Source organism: Elaeis guineensis, chromosome 13 (genome assembly GCF_000442705.2).
Source record: "Elaeis guineensis isolate ETL-2024a chromosome 13, EG11, whole genome shotgun sequence".
Classification (NCBI taxonomy): domain Eukaryota; kingdom Viridiplantae; phylum Streptophyta; class Magnoliopsida; order Arecales; family Arecaceae; genus Elaeis; species Elaeis guineensis.
In genome coordinates this window covers 6,874,761-6,894,860 of record NC_026005.2, presented here as the reverse complement: position 1 = coordinate 6,894,860, position 20,100 = coordinate 6,874,761, and the positions used below count along the sequence as shown (strand labels likewise).

Below are 20,100 nucleotides of genomic sequence, written 5' to 3'. Positions count from 1 at the left end.
AGCAAACCAATTCACATGGACAACAGAAGTTTTCATGTTGCTTAGTTGCTTCCATATAGGAGTGAGTAAGAAATTTCTGGCTAATGTGCAAACTTATGCCAGTTTGGATCCTCTCAAGTTCCCATTTTAGCTGCAACTCATATCAACCGCCATTCATATTCCATGCTGGAAACTATTCTGGGATACTATTTATGTTCACATGTGAAGTTGTCCAAGCCCACCAATACTCAAATCAGACAACCGTTCTACTTGGTACTGGAGAGGGAAGGGAGCGTCCTCCTTTATCTGACCACCTGATGGGCTCTACCGTTTTGATGAGATAACGAGCTGTGCAAGTGGACAACACAGCATGATTCTGTTTCTTGTGTCCCCTACTTTACATGGGCCAAAACTCAGGTACTTGGATGGGCCAAGTCGATTAATCAGGGATTGAAACTGCCACGAATCCAAAGCTCACCTCCCCGACCTCGACTACCCCATCTCTTTCCGAGGGTGGCGATCAGATTGAGTCAAATCAAATATAGGTTGGATTGCAAACAAGATAGATTAAAGATCTATCAATCTAAATTTGACCTCAATTGAATAAGTTAAAAATATAGTCTTGAGACTAACCATTTTATTAAACAGATAATCTTACCCAACCTATAATGGGTTGAATTAAGTTAAACAGATTCAATTGTTAAACATTTCTACACCTATCTCTTTGATTTTATTTCTCTTTTTTTTTCCCCCTAAAAAATGGAGATCAACTCCTCCTCTCGTTGAAGAGAGGAATTCAAACAAGACAATCCTAATAATGCCTATCAGGCATATTATGAGCATGAATTCTCTGCAATACATCTATAGAGTCCTCCTATGACTATCATTAAAAAAGATAGACAGCTATCAAATAAGATGATCTCATGAGTCATACATGGTGCATCATGATTGATAGCTATTCATCTATTGATAATACCTATAGAATGCTGCACAATATTCTATAATACAAATCACACATCGTAGAGTATCCTGGATCTATCATGAGAAATGCAGTGAAGTCGAAAAAATACCACATTATGAAGAGTGTGGTTTATACTTTTCATTCAATAGAATACTGGATCTTCCTCTGTGACGTCAACCATTGTGACGTCAACCATTGAATCACATTTTACATAATTTCAAAAAATATAATATTTATTTTATATAAATAGGTAAAAAATTAAATATTTTGAAATTTATGAAAAAAAAAATCCAACGACTCACGCTGCAAAAGAAGACCCGTCATCCTTTCACCTGACAGAGACAATCCGATTCCGATCCCCATTGTCAAATGATGGATTTGTTCTACCAACTCTCGCCCGTTGGATCCGCCACCAAGTGGCTGTCGGCCAGATTCCATCGATCGCAGGTCCCCATCGGGTTGTACGCAATCCACTTCCTAGAGAAGGTTCCAAGTGGATCCATGGAGTAGTGCGGCGGTTGACCTATCCTTCTCACTGGCCGGTGGTTTTAAAATGTAAACCGAGAAAAATAGCTGACACCATGCAGCAAGGATTTCCACCAAATAAGTACCTCAACTCTAAATTGAACAACCCATAAAGCTCTTATGTGGGTTATGCGTTGGACCAAATGTCAAGATTATAATACTCCAGTTCTGATACTTTGAGCATATAGATAAACTTATTTAAGAAGAGAGAGCGACAGGAAACAGTTTTGATAGATTGGACTAGAAATGATGCGTGATTGCTTAGTACTTATAATGAGACTGTATTAACCACATATATATCTTACATATATCCTATTATTTAAACCTCAACAGCTCGTTGAGTTTGATGGGTGACACTTTGTAACAATGGTGTGTGGCAAGCATTCTCTCCTATGATCAATAAACTCCTTTTGATTTTCACTCTTTAGATTTCATGGTGGGAACAATGGTAGCCATTAACCAAGAAAAAATAAATAAAATAAAAAAAGGTGAGGTTTATGCATCAATTGCCACATAAAAAGATCATGCAACCTAGGGTTGGTGGCATGTACATTTGGCTAGTGCAAGGGTATCATAGTTGTTGAGTTATCCTAAGGTTGAAGTTTCAGGCTTCAGTCATGCGCACAAGCACAAATTTCAAAGGTTGATAGCTTCTCAACCATCCATCCAATGCTTCATCTACTTCAATCAATCATATACATTGCTTGTGCAATTGTGCTAGATGCTGGTATAATTTATATGGTGTAAACAAGTAGCCATGTACGAGATTGGCCTAACACATTTGTGATAAACCTTCGTACCCACTGAGTAGATACTTTACTGCCGCTTTTGCTCCCATCAAAAGAAAAAATTATATAATTACAAAAGATCAATAACCGGATGGATTAGAAACTGATTTTATTGCATCTCATGAATAGGGATGGTAATTTAGCCGGCCCATCAAAAATCCGATATGATCCGATCCAATTTGAATGTGACAGATTTTATACGATTCTACTAAAATCTAAAACAAATATGGATTCTAGAAAAAAAATACCAAAATTTGAATCAAATATAAATAATGATATGCTGCACCTTGAATAAGAACTGATATAATCTTAATTTATATTTCTCTTTCAAAATTAAAATATTTTTCTAATATTTATATATATCCAATCCGACTTGATTCAATCCAATCCGACATAACCTAATCCCTCTAATTATCCAGCCCAACCCAACTCATTTGTCCACGTATGATTCGATCCAAACAGAATGGATATAGATATAAAGTTTTTAATTACGAAATAGGTATAGATATTGACCGACTTAACCTATATCCTGCTCGTGACAATCCCTATTCTTGGATATTGTCTTCCTGCTATTTTGGATTATTGACTTCCTGCCTCATTTTTTTTTTCTGAAACTTTAGCAGCTGAAACCCCTTCAACCAACACTTCCATCCAAAACCTAAATTCAACCAGGGAGACAGACAGGATCCAAATGGGCTTTCTTTGCAAATACAAATTGCAAAGGAACCAAGCGCAAAAGAACGTCAATCAAAAGCAGCAATTTTTTTTTCCTTCAAAAATCTACATAACAGGAAATAGCTTACAAGTTTACTAAGGATGCATTTGATTACACTTTTTGATTTTTAATTTTTAATTTTTAAAAATATTTTTTATTTTTTTAATTTTTGTTATTGAGTAAACATAAAAAAATAAAAAATATGTTTGGTAACTACGTTGCTATAAAAAAAAAAAGTAATATTTTGGGACAACAGATGAAGAACCCAACAAGAAAAAAGAATTCAGAAAAGGAGAGAGAAAGAGATGGAGGGGTGAAGAGCTCGATGAGGCAAAAGGATTTAGGCTCTTTACTTTTTGGTTTGGTGTTTTAGACGTGCGAAAATAAAAAAAAATACAGAAAAGTAAATTTTGAAAAATAAAAAAAAATTATTTTATATATAAAGTAATTATTTTGATTATTTTAATTTTAATTTTTTATTTTTCATCATATTATCAAACATTATTTTTCAATTTTTATTTTTTAAAAATTTAAAAATAAAAAAAATATTTTTTTAATAACTAACCAAACGCGTCCTAACATATTCCCAGGAAAAGCATGGAATGTTGAAATCCAAATATACATGTGCTGATAAGTGAACCCTTACAGTAAAAGACTCAGTTGGCTAACTAGCCGCTTTTGACTTCACTAAAGATCCAAATTGGATTTGGCTTGGAGAATTGCTGAGGTCAACATCAGATCAAGCTAGGTGAATTTAGTCCTTGAGCAGTATTGATTCTTGTTGGAGCGATACTAACACCACTTAGTAACTACTAAGAAAACTAAATTTTCATAAATCATTAAAGGTTTATTAAAAGCGTAAAATGCTCCATTGAAGTCTTCTCCTGAATGCATTTAATTTTGTAGTAAGCATTTCTATCAAGGTGCTATCAGTAGTTATTTATCTAGCCAATGAGAAAGATGTTTAGTTGAATTGAGTCGATTCAGTTCAGGTTCAAAAAATACCTAAATCCATATACGTCCAATAAAGAAATTTTTATCAAGAAAGACATAAGAATAGCTATATTGAATCAATTTGCTTCCCTTTGTCCACAAAGAAAGAGCAAATCTGCCACCTTGTCATGTCCTCTAGCTCTTACATCCCTCCACATAGGAAGGGGCCACTTGTCACCTGCCATTCATGTGGGTCTCACCATGTTGATGCCTTCAATTATTTTTATTGTTTGTGCTTGTCACACTGTGACACAAATCAAAGAAGATATGCCATTTCAACTATTACCAAATAAGATTGCCTTAATATGGCTTTCATAGGAAGGGCACCTGCAGGACATTCAAAACCCCATTATGAAGTGGTGGTCCCTGTTGAGGCCTACGAGACCTCTGTGATAAAAGTTCTATTTTCCAAATCTCTTTCTTAGGGAACACGGCCTTTTTCTCTGCTGGCTCTTCCTTTCGTCCCATCTTTTCCTAATTTTTTTTTTTTTTCCTGTGAAACTTTTTAATGTTTCTATCAGTATCGTTTGGAAGATGGCTTATTACCTTTTCACGGATTGTTTTATATTTTTAACTCCAGTTTTTCCATTCTTCAAACTATGTGGAAAAATTAGAGTAATAGACAAAATTCTGGTTCCTATTGTAGATGGCTTTGGGAGATTTCTTATTGATTTCCAAGTCAAATTAAGAGCTGAGCCTCCTGCAAGGACATGTGTGAAGCATCCAGTATATTTTCATTACATGTCTCATGAGAAAGGAAATATATTCATGCATATATTGACATAGCTATGCAACAAACATGCAATGATAAGTTGGACTTTGAAAGTATGAGTTAGTGAAAACCCAAAACAAAACCTCCATTTGCAAGTTTATTTACTCAATCTACTCCAACAAGAGCATTAAAATAGATGCAAAATCTCCAAGCTATTAAGCTACAAAGTTCTAGGAGTTAATTTTGCAGTCTTTCTTTTTCCTTGTTTTGGTACAGAATTAGCGAACCTTTCCATAGAAATGAAATGTAACAACTGCTCTTTCTAATGCAAGACTGAAGAAAGTAGCCCACATCGAAATCACATGCATGTTCCTTTCCAGATGTTCATGGTTTAATATCTTCAGAATGTTTGCTAATCCTAAAGCCATAGTAAAAGAAGAAAGAGAAGCAGAAATTCACCTGAACTCAGGATTTGATATACCACCACCAGCAAAAAATGATGTTGAACAAGGAAATTTTGTACAAGCGTCAATGTTATATTTTACTGAGGAACTTGATGTTCCTCTTTGCGAATGAAGAAGAGTGACCAACTGTACTCGCTTCATTCAAACATCAACTCCTACAAGACAAAGTTCAGGGAAAACGATCCTCTCTTTCACCTGAAGGCATAAAAACCAAATAGAGCAGTTAGTCACACAAACCAATTAATTACAACATCTTCCAAGAAATATTAAAAACAAAACAGAACTGGTCCCAACGACAAAATTATTCATAAATAGACTCCTTATAGCAGATGACAAACAAACACATGGCAAACATATTTCGTTCATTCTATGATTGCATAATAGTTTTGTATTTTTATGTGGCTGTGACAGTCTCACCGTTCTACTCTGAACGAGCCAATATTTCCACATCGAGCTTGACATGGATAGCTGATTATTGTAAAGTACTGCTAAACTAGGTTACTCAGGTCCTAAGGATCCATGGTCTAGGAAGGGGTGAACTGTGAACAATCCTAATCTTTGGGCTTTTTGTTTTTTGTTTTTTGGCTTTTTTTTTTTGTTTTTTGCATGAAAGAGCTATCCCAGGACTCGAACTCATGCCATTGTGCTTGTAATACTCCTGATACATATGAAAAGCCGTTAAACCCTCATTTCCACTGAGATAAACCAAATCATCTTGACATTGGTTACCTGCCTAGATAACTAGGATACTAACATTCAAAAACTAGGTGACATTGTTGAGGCATGGCCCATTATTATATCCCCACAGTCCTCAGGATGCATATTTCGTCATTTCTGCAACATTAACACATGTTAACAGTGTCATCTGACAGGAATTAGAGACATTCAGTACAAAACTAACACTTGGATATTTGATCTGATATAGTATCATTTGAAGCTTTTTTTTAATTGAAAAAAAACTTACAGATTTTCTTTTATTTTCTGAAAAACAAGGAAGCTGTTTGGCTTATATGGCTTGATTCAGTTGAGGCACCAAGTCAATCATTCCACCAATGTCATCTTTATGCTTCCTAAATTTCAAGGAATACAAATTGCCTATGATGGATCGAAAACCAGACTAACAGGACAGATAATGTGCTTTCTAGTTCCAGACACAAATAGGATATCTCATACTAAGACGAAAAAATAGAGACCAAGAGATAGAAAGGTGTTCACATTAGATGAACCTACATCACTGCGCAAGTGCAGGCTATACTGTGGACACAATTCTAACCAAGATGCTTCACCATTCTTCATTATAACATAACTCCAATTGAAAACTAGATAGCATTTTCTCAAAAACAGCATTTCTTTAATGAAGATTTTTACTGGAAGGTGCATCTGGAGGATGGCAGCCACTAGTGTGTCTCAAGGCTTCATGAGAAATTGGTCGTCACGGTCTTCTTTTGACAAGTTCAAATAAGTTCTCTTTGCTGCTACTCTTATTTGGTAACTAAATTACTGCTGTCCGCTTGAGGAGCCAAGTCTCTTTGTCAGCTGGCTGGACGTTTTTCCTGATATTAACATTTTCTTTTCCCGCACAATCTAAAAATTTCCTCAATGTTTGTCTTGAAAAATGGTTAATAACCTTTCAACTGTACAGCATCCATATAAGTTCACTGACATACCTAAAATCAATCTTTAGTGGTCTTGATAACAGTTAACACATAAATGTAATGCATCCATCATAATCATTCAAGGATCAGTCCTCTTTGGTTGAGACAAAGTTAAAAACTATCAAAGGAATTGTTGTGGTGAAATATGTTAACAGAAGAGTAGATAGAATTTTCACTCCTCAAAAAGAAGACTTAAGTGGAGTTTTCAGGGATTTCCAGCTAAGCAAGTGAGATCAAGATTGCTGACATTAACAGAATTTGCATAAGACTAGAGGCCTGCTGTGTATTGTTTACAGAGAAATCCTTGGGTTTCAACAAGAATGTATAAGAACAACTTACAGGATCAACTACTCTGAAGATCCATGAAGTCCATTTTTCTTTTTTTCCTTTTTTACCCACTTGTCTATCATGCTTCCACCAGAAGTGCAAATTGTTGCCTTTAATATGTGCCCGAAAGGCAAATAAGTTAATCACTGAAAAATGACTAGATAAAGAAAGATATCATGGTAGCAAAGGAGAGGGCTATATGCAATCACACTAGCAGAATCATGCTGTTACATCGACTGTAGGCAAATAGGTTGTCACATGCATCATACATGTTGGTTTAATCTTTAGTAGAGTGAGACATGTAAAGAACAACTGTACCTTCGATACTTGCACGTACAACAAGATTGACAGTAGCATGCCATAATCAGGAGTCAAAACTTAGGTTCTTAAATAAGCAATGTATTGTTGCTATACCACAAAAACTGTGAGAGTTGTATTGCAATATTATATAGTGAACATTTTAAAAATCTAAATGGTGCCAATAAGAACAAATATCAACACCTAAATATACCGCCAGAACTGTAGTTTTTTCTAAAAAAAAAAATAACAAAAGAAGAAACGGTCGTAGATCTACCATTATATGTCATGATAGTAAAATAAAATTAGAACTGCCTGTCCAAAGGACCCAACCTTATATGGTCACCTAGTACAATAAGCACATAAAGATAACTTTCTACCATCAAGTCTAAATTACAAAGCATATAGGTGGCCTTTAAATTAAAAAGAAAGTTAACAGCGATCCTTCACACTGTGGGATCACAAAAGGTAGTCAGGATGAAAACCACCAGGATTGCTGGTCTTTGATAGCTCCATTTGTTCAGGAGTCATGCTGTAATTCTTAAAGCCAGAGCAAGCATAGAAGGAGAAGCAAAAATTCATCTGATTTGAGGATTTTACCAAGACCAACTCCCAAATGCAAAATGTGAAACTAAGAAGCTTTGGACCAAAGCATTGATATCAACTTATCCAAGCATCAGAAACCAAGGACTGAATGAACCGGACCACCTCTATTGGGAATGCAAAAACAGTAAACCAAGAAGTACGAAGAAAATCCATCCCCCGTTTCACGCAATTGCATAACAACCAGGCAGCACAGGAAACCACACCAATAAAAGCTCATCTACTAGGAAATATTATAAAGAAAGGAGCATTGTGCCAACACTTGCAAACTAACTGAAGTGATTCATAAAAACAGTACTCAGTAGGTGAGAGAGATGAGTGGGAATGCATCTAGTAGAAAAGATGGCTCCATTTATCAAACTCTGTTACAACAAAGGTTGGCAACTTTTTGTACTATTATTCCCCTCCATAACAATAATGGATCTACTACGCTAACAATCCTACTGGCTTGACTCCCCTGCCCCTCCCACTTTGTCTCCACGCTGCCTCCATGTGAACTTGTGGCCTCTCTCCCCTCCTCTCATGTCAACAAGCTGTGGTAGTTCCATTCCCATTAAATACCTCTCTCTTCCACTCTGCTCCCAATCTCTTCCCCCTCCCTCCACTGCTTCTTAAAAATCCAAACTTTAGTCAGTCTGCTTTACCAAAATTCAAACTTTAGATCTACCAATGGCTTCTCTCCTCTCTCCCACTATCCTTCTTCTCTTTCTCCTCTTCCTCCACCTCAATTTCTCCCTTTCCTTCTCCTCCCCTGCTTCCCAACTCCAAAAATCCGAGCTTCTGAGCAGAAGAAAGTTCATCTCCATGGAGGATGAGGAGAAACCGGCCTCAAAACCCCTCCTTCCCAAGAAAAAACCCATCTTGGAGACCAAAAACCAAACCAAACTCATTAAACCCAAGAAAAACAACTCCACCACCACCATTCCCTCCGCCGCCACCCCGAAATCCAAGCTCAACAAAACACTCACCTCCACCCCCAGAACCTCCAATTACACCAAGCTCGTCAAACCCACCAAGTTGACAAAATCCAAGTCCAACTCCACCAATTCCGCCAAATCCGAGCTCAAATCCCTCAAATTATCCTCCAATTCCACCAAATCTTCCAAGAAAATCCTAGATCCGCCCCTTCCCAGGAACAAGACCACCACCCCCAAACCTGCCACCGCCGGCGAGAAGAATGCGAAACCGAAGCCGAAGTCCGCCACCGCCAAACCGGAACCCTGGCTCGCCGGCGACGAGGGCGACGACCTCATCGCCGAGGTCCGCGGCCTACCAGCCCGCCTTCAAGAATCCCTCCTCCCCGACCTCGAGCGTCTCTCCACCACCTCCAAAGCCTACCTCTCCCGCGCCAACCGCGGGATCGCCGAGGGCGTCAAGCCCTTTGTGGGAAAAAGTTTCGCTCCCAAAATAGCCTCCATCGCCTCCGTTCTATTTCTCGTTCTGCCCCTGCTTCTCGTCACCGCGCTCTTCCGCCGCCTCCGCTCCTACCTCTCCCTCCACCGGCTCCTCGTCTTCATCCAGGCCTACCTCGCCATCTACTTCGCGACGCTCGCGATCACCGCCCTGGTGACGGGCCTCGAGCCGCTGAGGTTTTTCTACGCGACGTCACCGTCATCGTACGCGTGGACGCAGGCGGTGCAGACGTTCGGGTATTTGGTATACTTGGTCGTGCAGCTGATCGATTTGGTGGTCGTATTCTCCGCCGGCGAGGCGGTGGGGGCGGGGGCGAGGGTGTTGGGGCTGGCGCAAATGCTGGTGGGGTTGGCGGTGGGGATGCACTACTATGCGGCGGTGTTCCACCGGGCGGTGACGGGAGATCCCCCACGGGCCAACTGGCGTGTCCACGCGGTCTACGCTTCGTGCTTCCTCGTGATCTCCGCGTGCGCGCGGGCGGAGCGCCGGAAGAAGACCTACCTCAACGACGGAGGAGAAGACGGAAAGAAAAGCTAAAAAAAAAAATTTAAAAATATCGGGACATTTTGGGAACGACGTGAGGGCATAATGGGAAGAGGAATAATGTTATTATTATGTTATATCATTTTACAGGACTCTTGACCGGTGGGAGAATCTTGTCGGTGGAGGGTAGGGTGGGAAACTTTTATTTTTTCTGCTGTTTGATTTTTTTTTTTTTAATTTAGTTTAAACTTTTATCAGTGGTATGAAGGCAGATTGGGAATAAAGTAGGGGTATTTTGGGAATGTTTGTAGTGTCGGTGGCATGGTGGGCTTGGAAAATCTGATTTTTCTATTTTTGGGTGGTGAGTTGGTTTATCTGTGCAAATAACAGGGGTGTCTGGGAACAAAAGCAAATTTTACAAGGTGGGAGATATTTTAGGAAGAATTCTTAATGTGAGGGATTCAAAAAAAAATTTCTTCAAGTGAGGGCCAGGGGGAATATAGTGTTGTGAAATTGTAATGGAAGCAATAAGAGGATCAATAAAACAAAAGTATTTTTGGAATTGTTTGGTTGTGTTGATCTCATTCATTGATAGATTCCAAGAATTATACAATTTCTTTTTACTGATATTGACAAAACTAATTATTGAAGAGTTTTTTTATAAAATGGATCTTAGGGAATCGATGAAATGTTTTTTTTTTTTTTTTTGTTGGAATGAGATCATTACATAAAATAGTCATTGATGAACCAGATCCTTCTATCATCTAACCACTTAAACCTAGCAACCTAAATTACAGAGAAATGGATCAATAATGCATGTTTGGCTTTACAGTCTGAGCAGATTTCCTTTTTCCTAACAGTGTTTTCTATTGATTATGCTGGCATTTTGCACATGCTATGCATATGATTATTAGATAAGAGTAAATGGATGGATTTATATTTCCACAAAACTTGCATGGAGGAGGAAAATAAAACGATAGTAGAGTGGAATACACCAAAGTTCTTTTTGCAAGCTTATAAGTGAATCTCATGGAGCTTCGCTGTTGGCGTCCTGTTTTACATGGCAAAAGAATCTCGAGTTAGTCTCATGAACCAACAATTAGGTCTGGAAATAATGCGTGCACCTAGACTACAAGGATTGTTTTATACAAGCCAAAAAGAAAAGAAAAGAAAAGAAGCGCTGTATACAGGAGGATTGCACCACGAAAATATGATCAGTATATGGGCTTGTTTGAGTCTTAACTTGGTTATCAGCCAGGTCAAGCGTTAAGCTATTTCTCTAACAATGATTTTGCATTCACTTTATCATCCACATTACTTATCGCCCTTGTTGGAAAATACCCACCGACCGACCGACGGCCGGAGGGACCGACCGACCGACCGACCGACCGACGGCCGGAGGGACTGACCGACCGACCGACGGCCGGAGTGACCGATCGATCGCCGTTCAGCCGACCGATCGATCGACGGGCGCCATCACCGGCCAATTAACGGCCCATAACCGACTGAGGATGTGTCGGTCGGGCATACTTTTTCTGTTTTTCCGACCGACTGAACCAGAGAATCTGATGGCCGACTCACGTAAGACTCGCTGACCAACAAAGGGGCCCGAATCTCCACCCGACGCCACACAGCTGGCCACCGATCTAGAGTCGGTCGACTCCTCCGATCGCCGTACAGCCGCCAGAGCTTGTCAGTCCTGACAGCAACATGCGGCACTGCCATCTAGGGGCATTATCCCACCTAGGGCATTGTCAACCCTAGTGATTTGACAGCCCCACGGCGATATGACACTTTTACGGTGACTCTGACAGTCTACAGTGAGTTGACAATTCCTCAATTGTCCGCGCCATTAATGGCGGCGCCATACCATGCTCTACTATATAAATCGGGGAAGGCAACAGTGCAGGGGACCTCCATTTCGACTTTGAAACCACAGGCTTGCTCTCCTCTCTCTCTCTCTCGATTGAGCTCTCTGTCTTCATTTCATTGTTGCCCAACCACCTCTCTGACTTGACCGTCGGAGGGTCCCCATCGGAGCCGCCTCCGATCAGTGTGGACTTTCCTTTTTGCAGGCGCTCGTTTTTCGGTGATCAGGCGACGAGGGGATTGGCCGCAACAGATTGGCGCGCCAGGAAGGGGGAAGGCAGACACGGCACCAAGCCTTCCCAAGCAGAAGATACTGATGACGAAGACAAGAGCCCAACGATCGAGGGTCACCGGGTCGGCGAGACGCTCTTCCCGTCGGGAAGAGGCCTCCCCGCCACCCTCAGCGGCGGAGCCCAGCTCTCCACACCCCGCGGTGACCACGGAGGCGCAGATCGCAGCCATCGTGTGGCAGATGACCGTACTGACGGACGCGGTCAAGAGCCTCCAGCAACAACCGACGGCCCGTCCGATGCCCTCTAGGAGCAGCCGCCGGCGCCCGCGCCGATACCCGTCGCCTCCGTGCGAGCGCCCGCAACAGCACTCCCATGGAGAGGAGGAGGGACGGCCATGGCGTGACGCCCGACAGTCCCAGCAGCTCTCTCCTTCCCTGCTGGAACGGGCGAGGAAGGAGAAGCGACCGCGAACGCCGTCCGTCTCCCTCTCGAAATCTTTCGGAGACTCCACTCCTGGGGTCTCCTAGCACCGACGGACGGACGACTACGAGCGCAGGTTCGAGAAAATCGACCGTCGGCTTGCGCAGTTGCAGGTGGACTGCCAGAAGTCTTCGAACGACGTCGACTTCCAGACCGCCCAACCTCTCTCCCGACTCGTTCTCGATGAACCGATCCCCAGTCGGTTCAAGATGCCGCACGTGGAGCCGTACGACGGCTCCACCGATCCAATCGACCACCTTGAGAGCTACAAAGCTCTCATGACGATCCAAGGGGCAACCGACGCTCTCTTTTGCATCGGCTTCCCCGCCACACTCCGCAAGACTGCCAGGGCCTGGTACTCCGATCTTCGATCCGAAAGTATCCACTCCTTCGGGCAGCTCGAGCACTCTTTCGTGGCTCACTTCAGCACCAGCCGGAAGCCGCCGCGAACGTCGGACAGCCTTTTCTCCCTCAAACAGGGGGAGAATGAGACACTCTGACACTTCGTAGCGCGATTCAATACGGCCACGCTTGAGGTCCGGGACCTCAACGAAGATATGGCTATCTCAGCCATGAAACGGGGGCTGAGGGCATCCCGATTCACCTACTCTCTGGACAAGACCCTCCCCCGACGGCAAGCCGGACCCAGCAGGCCCCCGACCGATAGTCGGGTCTCGCCACCGCGACATTGCCAGAAGTCGCCCCGACGGCAAGCCCCAAGGCCGACACGCTCCAGGTATGATTCCTACACTCCTCTCTCTGCCCCCCGTGCGCAGATTCTGATGGAGATCGAGGGGAAAGAATACCTGCGACGGCCTCCGCCTCTGAAGGCAAAAGGCCTCGACCGACGGAAGTACTGCCGATTCCATCGAGGCCACGGCCACAACACCGAGCAATGCATCCAGCTTAAGGATGAGATCGAAGCCCTCATTCGTCGGGGGTATCTCGATAAATTTTGGAAGAACCCGCCGACCCAACCAGTTGCCGATCGACGACCCCAGCCGACCGAAGAAGCGACGACTAATCGGCCGACAGCCGGGGTCATCAATATGATCTCCAAGCGGCTGGGCCCGGAGACGTCTACGGGAGGGGAGCCGACGAAAAAGCCGCGCCCGGACGACGTAATCACTTTTACGGAGGAAGACGTTCGGGGCATCCAAACTCCCCACGACGACGCTGTTGTTGTTTCGGTAACAATAGCAAACTATGATGTAAAAAGAATTTTTGTAGATAATGGAAGTTCGACAAATGTTTTGTTTTATTCGACCTTCTCCCAGATGCAACTGTCAACCGACCGACTTAAGAAGGTCTCCATGCCCTTGATCGGCTTTGCCGGGGACGCTGTCGCGACGGAAGGAGAAATTACCCTGCCTGTGACGGCCGACACCGAACCACGGCAAAGCATGGTCCACTTAACTTTTGCGGTCGTCCAAGTGCCTTCGGCTTACAACGCCATACTTGGACGACCTGGACTAAACGCCCTCAAGGCGATTGTCTCCACCTACCATCTCCTCGTTCGGTTCCCGACCAGGAACGGGGTCGGGGAGATGCGCGGAGACCAACAGCTCGCTCGACGATGCTTCCAGATCTCTGCTCAAAGCGACGAGTTGAGGGGCTCCCTGACGATCGACAAGCTGGACCAACGGGAGAAGGAAGAACGGGGTTCGCCGGCCGAACGGCTCGAGTCGATCCCGATAGCAGAAAATCTTGACCGGAAGGTATGGGTCGGATCTCAACTGCCCGACCCCGAACGACGACGATTGACGGAGCTGCTGATGGCCAATGCCGACATATTTGCTTGGTCGGCAGCGGATATGTCGGGCATCTCCCCAGAGACAATAACCCACTGACTCAACATCGACCTGACGATGAGACCGGTGAGGCAGAAGAAGAGGTCCTTCGCTCTAGAGAGACAGAGGGCCATCAACGAAGAAGTGGACAAGCTACTCGAAGCAGGCTTCATCCGAGAATCCACGTATCCCGATTGGCTCGCCAATATTGTCATGGTCAAAAAAGCCAACGGGAAGTGGAGGATTTGCATCGACTATACTGACCTGAACCGAGCCTGCCCAAAAGATAGCTTTCCACTTCCAAAGATCGACCAACTGGTGGACGCGACGTCCGGATTTCGACTGCTCAGCTTCATGGATGCCTTCGCCGGATACAACCAGATCCGGATGGCGCCTGAAGACGAGGAGCATACCGCCTTCGTGACTCCCAAGGGCCTCTACTGTTATCGGGTGATGTCCTTCGAACTGAAGAACGCCGGCGCCACCTACCAACGACTTGTCAATAAGGTCTTTAAAGACCAGATCGGGCGCAACATGGAGGTATACGTGGACGACATGCTGGTGAAAAGTGCACAGATCCCGGATCATGTTCGGGATCTCGAGGAGACCTTCCACACTCTATGATGACATCGAATGAAGCTTAATCCAACCAAGTGCGCTTTTGGAGTAACCTCGGGGAAGTTCCTCGGATTCGTCGTTTCTCAAAGGAGGATCGAGGCAAACCCTGAGAAAATTAAGGCGATCATCGACATGCGTCATCCGAACACCAAGAAGGAGGTCCAACAGCTGAACGGAAAAATCATCGCTCTCAGCCGGTTCATTTCTCGATCAGCTGAAAGGTGCCTCCCGTTTTTCAAAATTTTGAGGCAGGCAAATGGTTTTTCTTGGTCGGATGAGTGCCAACGGGCCTTCGAAGATCTGAAGAAGTACTTGGCTTCCCCGCCGCTACTCGTAAAGCCGCAGGTCGGGGAGACCTTGTATCTCTATTTGGCCACATCTTCTGAGACGGTCAGTTCGGTGCTCGTCCGAGAAAATGAGAACCGAACCCATCAGCCTATCTACTATACCAGCAAGGTGCTCCACGACGTCGAAGCCAGATATTCGGAGACGGAAAAGATGATTTTCACCCTGACCGTCTCCGCACAACGACTCCGTCCATACTTCTAGGCTCATGCCATAGTGGTTCTCACCAACCAGCCCCTGAGGGCGATATTGCGCCGACCGGATACATCTGGACGACTGGCAAAGTGGGCGATGAAGCTCAGCGAGTTCGACATTCAGTACCGACCGCGGCCTGCCTTGAAGGCTCAGGTCTTGGCCGACTTCATCGCCGAGTGCCCGACAACCGACCAAGGGTCGGGAGCTGAGGACCCGGGACGAGACGCGGTCTCTGAGCCAGATCCGGTCTCCACCTGGGTACTGCACATCAACGGAGCTTCAAACGCTCAGGGGAGCGGGGCCGAGCTCCTGCTCACAAATTCGGATGGGGTGGTCACCGAGTACGCCCTCCGATTCGACTTCAAGGCCTCCAACAACCAAGCCGAGTACGAAGCACTCCTCGCTGGCTTGAGGATGGCGAGGGAACTGGGCGTCGATAGCCTCCGGGCATTCTCCGATTCTCAGCTGATCGTGGGGCAGGTCAAGGGCGAATTCGAGGCACGAGATCCGACCATGGTCAAATACCTTCAGAAAGTGAAGGACCTCGTAGCACGCCTCAGGTATTTTGAAATTTCCCACATCCCTAGGTCGGAGAACGCCCGTGCCGATGCACTCTCCAGACTGACGACTTTGGCTTTCGACTCTTTGGGTCGGACGTTCGTAGAGAACCTCGAGCAGCCGAGTGTCGACCGGGTCGACGAGGTGCTACAACTGACGGCCGAACCAAGCTGGATGGACCCGATCGTTCGATATTTGACCGACGGGATCGGCCCCGAGGATCCCGCGGAGGCCAAGCGGCTCCGATGGTCGGCCTCCCAATATGTGATCGTGGACGGCCGACTCTACAAGAGGTCGTTCTCCCTCCCCTTGCTTAGGTGCTTGGGACCGACCGACGCCGACTATGCTCTCCGAGAAGTGCACGAAGGGATCTGCGGGAATCACTTGGGGGGCAAATTCCTAGCCTACAAAGTCCTGCGACAGGGTTACTACTGGCCAACCATGAGGAAGGACGCGACCGAGTTGGTCCGGAGGTGCGAACCTTGTCAGAAGTACGCCAACGTGCAGCACCAACCGGCCAGCCAAATCGCTCCCGTCGTCGCTCCATGGCCCTTCGCCCAGTGGGGGGTCAACATTCTCGGTCCTTTCCCTCCAGCGTCGGGTCAGAGAAAGTTCATAGTTGTCACCATCGACTACTTCACCAAATGGGTGGAGGCCGAGCCCCTGGCGCAGATTACCGAGCGGAAGATGGAGGACTTTATTCAAAAATCCATCATCTTCAGGTTCGGATTGCCACATACCATCATCACCGACAATGGGCGACAATTTGATAACCAAGACTTCAGAAACTTCTGCGCAAGGTTCCACATCACGCACCGACTGACTTCAGTCGGGCACCCACAGTCCAACGGCGAAGTCGAGGTGACCAACCGGACCTTACTCCACGGACTCAAAACCCGACTAAATGAAGCCAAAGGCCTCTGGGTCGACGAGCTAGGCTCCGTTCTGTGGGCTTACCGAACGACTCCCAGCGTTCCGACCGGGGAGTCGCCTTTCAGCTTGGCCTATGGAACGGAGGTAATGATCCCGCTCGAGATTGGACTGCCGTCTATGAGGGTCGAGCGGTGCCAAGAGCCGGACAACTCTGACTGTCGGAGGGCCGACCTAGACCTCCTCCCCGAACAGCGAAACGAGGCTCAACTTCGCATGGCTTCATACCGACAGAAGGTTGCTCGGTATTACAACGCCAAAGTCAGACCAAAATTTTTCAGGCCTGGTGACTTAGTCCTGAGGAAGGCAGAGGTCTCAAAGCCCCTGGACCAAGGGAAGCTGGCTCCGAACTGGGAAGGGCCCTACAAGGTAGCAGACACCTATGGTCCGAGAGCCTACCGACTGGAGACCCTTGAAGGGAAACCCATTCCCCGAACGTGGAACGCCGACAACCTGAAGTTATATTACCAATGAACTTTGTACTTGTCCAGTCGGAATACAAATCCGGTTTGAAATCTCAGAGTTTTAACTCTTCGACTAACGATCGGCGCTCACCAAGGTCAAGCCCCGACATGCCGACTTGGACTTGGTATCCGCCTGAAACCGACGACCCTATCATCGGTGACGCATCGGACTCTTACGAGGACCGATATACCTATATGGACGGGAGCTACACTCCTTCGACCTTCAATGACACATCGGACTCTTACGAGGACCGATGCATCTATATTGACGGGAGTTGACATTCCTTCTACGGTCGAACTTTCAGGCCAGACCATCGGCTGACATGCCGGTCGAGCCCCGACCAAAGAAAGGCGAAATGCCTGCGCGACCGACGTCGCGACTCCCGACCGAGCTACAGCCGGTCGAAGGATATTCGGCTTGCCACCGTCTATCGTACAATACGACCTCAGTCGCATTCATGATTCACCGACCGGGCTACGGCTGGCCGGAAGATATTCGGCTTACCACCGTATATCGCGAGGCGCAGTACAGATACCCGACACAAGGGTATCGGGGTCCGACTTATCGGTGCTCCCTCAACTGAATGCGCCGGACGACATTCGACTGAATGCGTTGGAAGGGACCCGACTACCGAACCTTTACCACGGTCGGTCGGCTTTCGACTCAACGAATGCGCCCGACTTACGGCCGGAGGAAGGACTCCCGACATAATACTTCGACCATCAAGGGCCGATCTTAAGTCGGGACTTGGCCTACCTTCGTGGCGGCGTGGGTTGCCGAACGTCCTAACCGACCTATATAAATTGGCAACTCACGTGTTCGGATGCATTCCACAACTCATGAAAGAAAGAAAAACAGACAGAGGAAAAAGTTAAGTTTAAAAACTGATTTCATTCAAAGTCAAAAGAAGTTTACAAAGTCAGGCCGAAGCCCGATTACGAGTGTTCTAAAAAAGGAAAAGACAAAAAGAAACCAAAAGTCGGCAAGGCCGCGATCATCCTTCCGAGTCGATCTCCTCGACCGACGGAAGATCGGGGATAACCGATGTATCGACCACGATCGACGCTGGGTCGACGGCCGAAGCAGGACCGTCGGTCGGCGGGGGGCTGGCAGTCGGTGCCACTTGCTCCGGGACGGCTTCCTCCGCCACGGCGATGCCTCCCGATGGAGGGTCGGCCATCTCTTCAGTAACTTGCTCCGCGGCCCCCGGCGGGACGATACTGCTGAGGTCCAGCTTCGGGTACAGGGCCTGGACCGTATCCCGACCGTCCTCGTACCCCACCCGGTACGACGCGAAGCCAGACTCCAACATTTCCTCCCGGTACTGGTCGGTGGCACGGAAGTCGTCCATCGCCCGGCTTGCCGACTCCTTCGCCGACCTTGCTTCCTCTTCTGCCCGGCCGAGCGAGTCCATTGCCGACTCTGCTTCTGTCTTCGCTATGTCGGCGTCGGCCTAGGCGATTGACAGATCCTCCTCAGCTTTGGCGAGCTTCTCCAGGCTGACCCGAAGCTGCTCGCGCTCGCCTTCGAGTTCGGCGGCAACGCCATCCCGCTCGCGCCGCAGACGATGCACGGTCCGGCCCTTGCGTTTGGCTTCTTTTCTGGCCGACCTTAGCTCGGACCCGAGGCGGGAGACTTCGTCCACCAACTTGGCCTCCCGGTCGGTCGACTGCTTCAAGTGGTCGACCAGCATTGCCCGGTCGGCTTCGACCGCCGCCGACCTTTCTTTCCAAGCCGCCCGGACGTTCCCGAACCTCCGGTATCCGGCTTCAAGCTCCGACATGGTGTAGATCAGCTACCGACGCAAGCGTTTCGTCAAGAAAACAAAGTAACGAAAATACTAAGAAAAAAAAGAGGCGAAACAGGACTTACCTCGACCATGGTCGGGTAGAATGAAGACAACATCTCGGTCACTTGCCGAGACTTTAGCGCCTCCACGTCGGCTGGGAGGAGGATTCCCTGGCACAGCCTCCTGGCCAGGTTGTGGTCGGCCAACGCCGACGCACCTTCGGGGAACCGTGCGCTGGACGGCACGGTGTGACTCCTCGACCTCGTGTCGTCTGCGGGATCCATCGGGGCCTTCCCCCGATCGGCCGCCCCGACCGACGGAACCGGCAGGGAGGGGATGCTCGAGTTTGAACCGGCACCCCCCGTAGCGGCCGCAGACGCCGTCGGATGGTGTTCGGTTTCCCGAACGTCATTCGGCTCCACCGCTGCCGGCGAGGCCACCGATGTCCCTTCGGCCGCGTCTTCCACCGGCCTCTCCTCCGGATGTGCTGCCGGAGCCGCGAGCGCTATCACCGGCTCCGACTGGTCGGTCGCTGACGCTTCAACGGTCGGCACCGCGGGAGTGGGCTTCTTCGGTGGACGCGAAGGTCCTGCCCCCGATGCCGGCCTCTTCCTTGCTGCATACTGCCGAATCTCGACGTCGGTTGGCCGCATCCTTGGAGGTGTCCCTGCGATACCGACAGAAGTGTTAATCTAAGAACCGGAATAAGGGCCGAATGAAAAGAGGACCGGAGGATCGGGCGATACCTAGTCGGGGACCAAGCTCAGGCCGGCGTCATAGAGAGCTTGTTCGGTAACAAGCTCCCTCTGCTTCGGAACCGACATGTCTTTAAGTCGGTGGAAGTCCTCCCAGTCGTCCGCCTCTACCCGGCTGTTGTCGTTTGCTTCGGTTCGAGGCACGCCCCAGTGGGAGG

The 20,100-nt window shown here is 46.9% G+C and overlaps 2 protein-coding genes across 2 annotated transcripts in view; one reads left to right on the top strand and one right to left on the bottom strand.

Annotated features, from left to right (window-relative positions):
• The first annotated feature begins 8,354 nt into the window (after positions 1–8,354).
• On the top strand, positions 8,355–10,477 carry LOC105056835 (uncharacterized). The gene has a single exon (XM_010939166.4). It carries the CDS (start codon positions 8,689–8,691, stop codon positions 9,967–9,969), a length of 1,281 nt encoding a protein of 426 aa, XP_010937468.1. The 5' UTR covers positions 8,355–8,688; the 3' UTR covers positions 9,970–10,477.
• Positions 10,478–10,947: 470 nt separating this feature from the next.
• LOC105056834 (E3 ubiquitin-protein ligase XBAT33) overlaps positions 10,948–20,100 on the bottom strand; it is a 49,131-nt gene continuing 39,978 nt past the window's right edge. Inside the window, exon 5 of the transcript XR_002165937.3 lies at positions 10,948–10,966. The gene's annotated coding sequence lies outside the window, so the exon portion shown is untranslated. The remainder of the gene's footprint in view (positions 10,967–20,100) is intronic.

Excerpts from the sequence above, each read along its gene's own strand:
- LOC105056835 (XM_010939166.4), top strand. The coding sequence starts at position 8,689 with ATGGCTTCTCTCCTCTCTCCCACTATCCTTCTTCTCTTTCTCCTCTTC.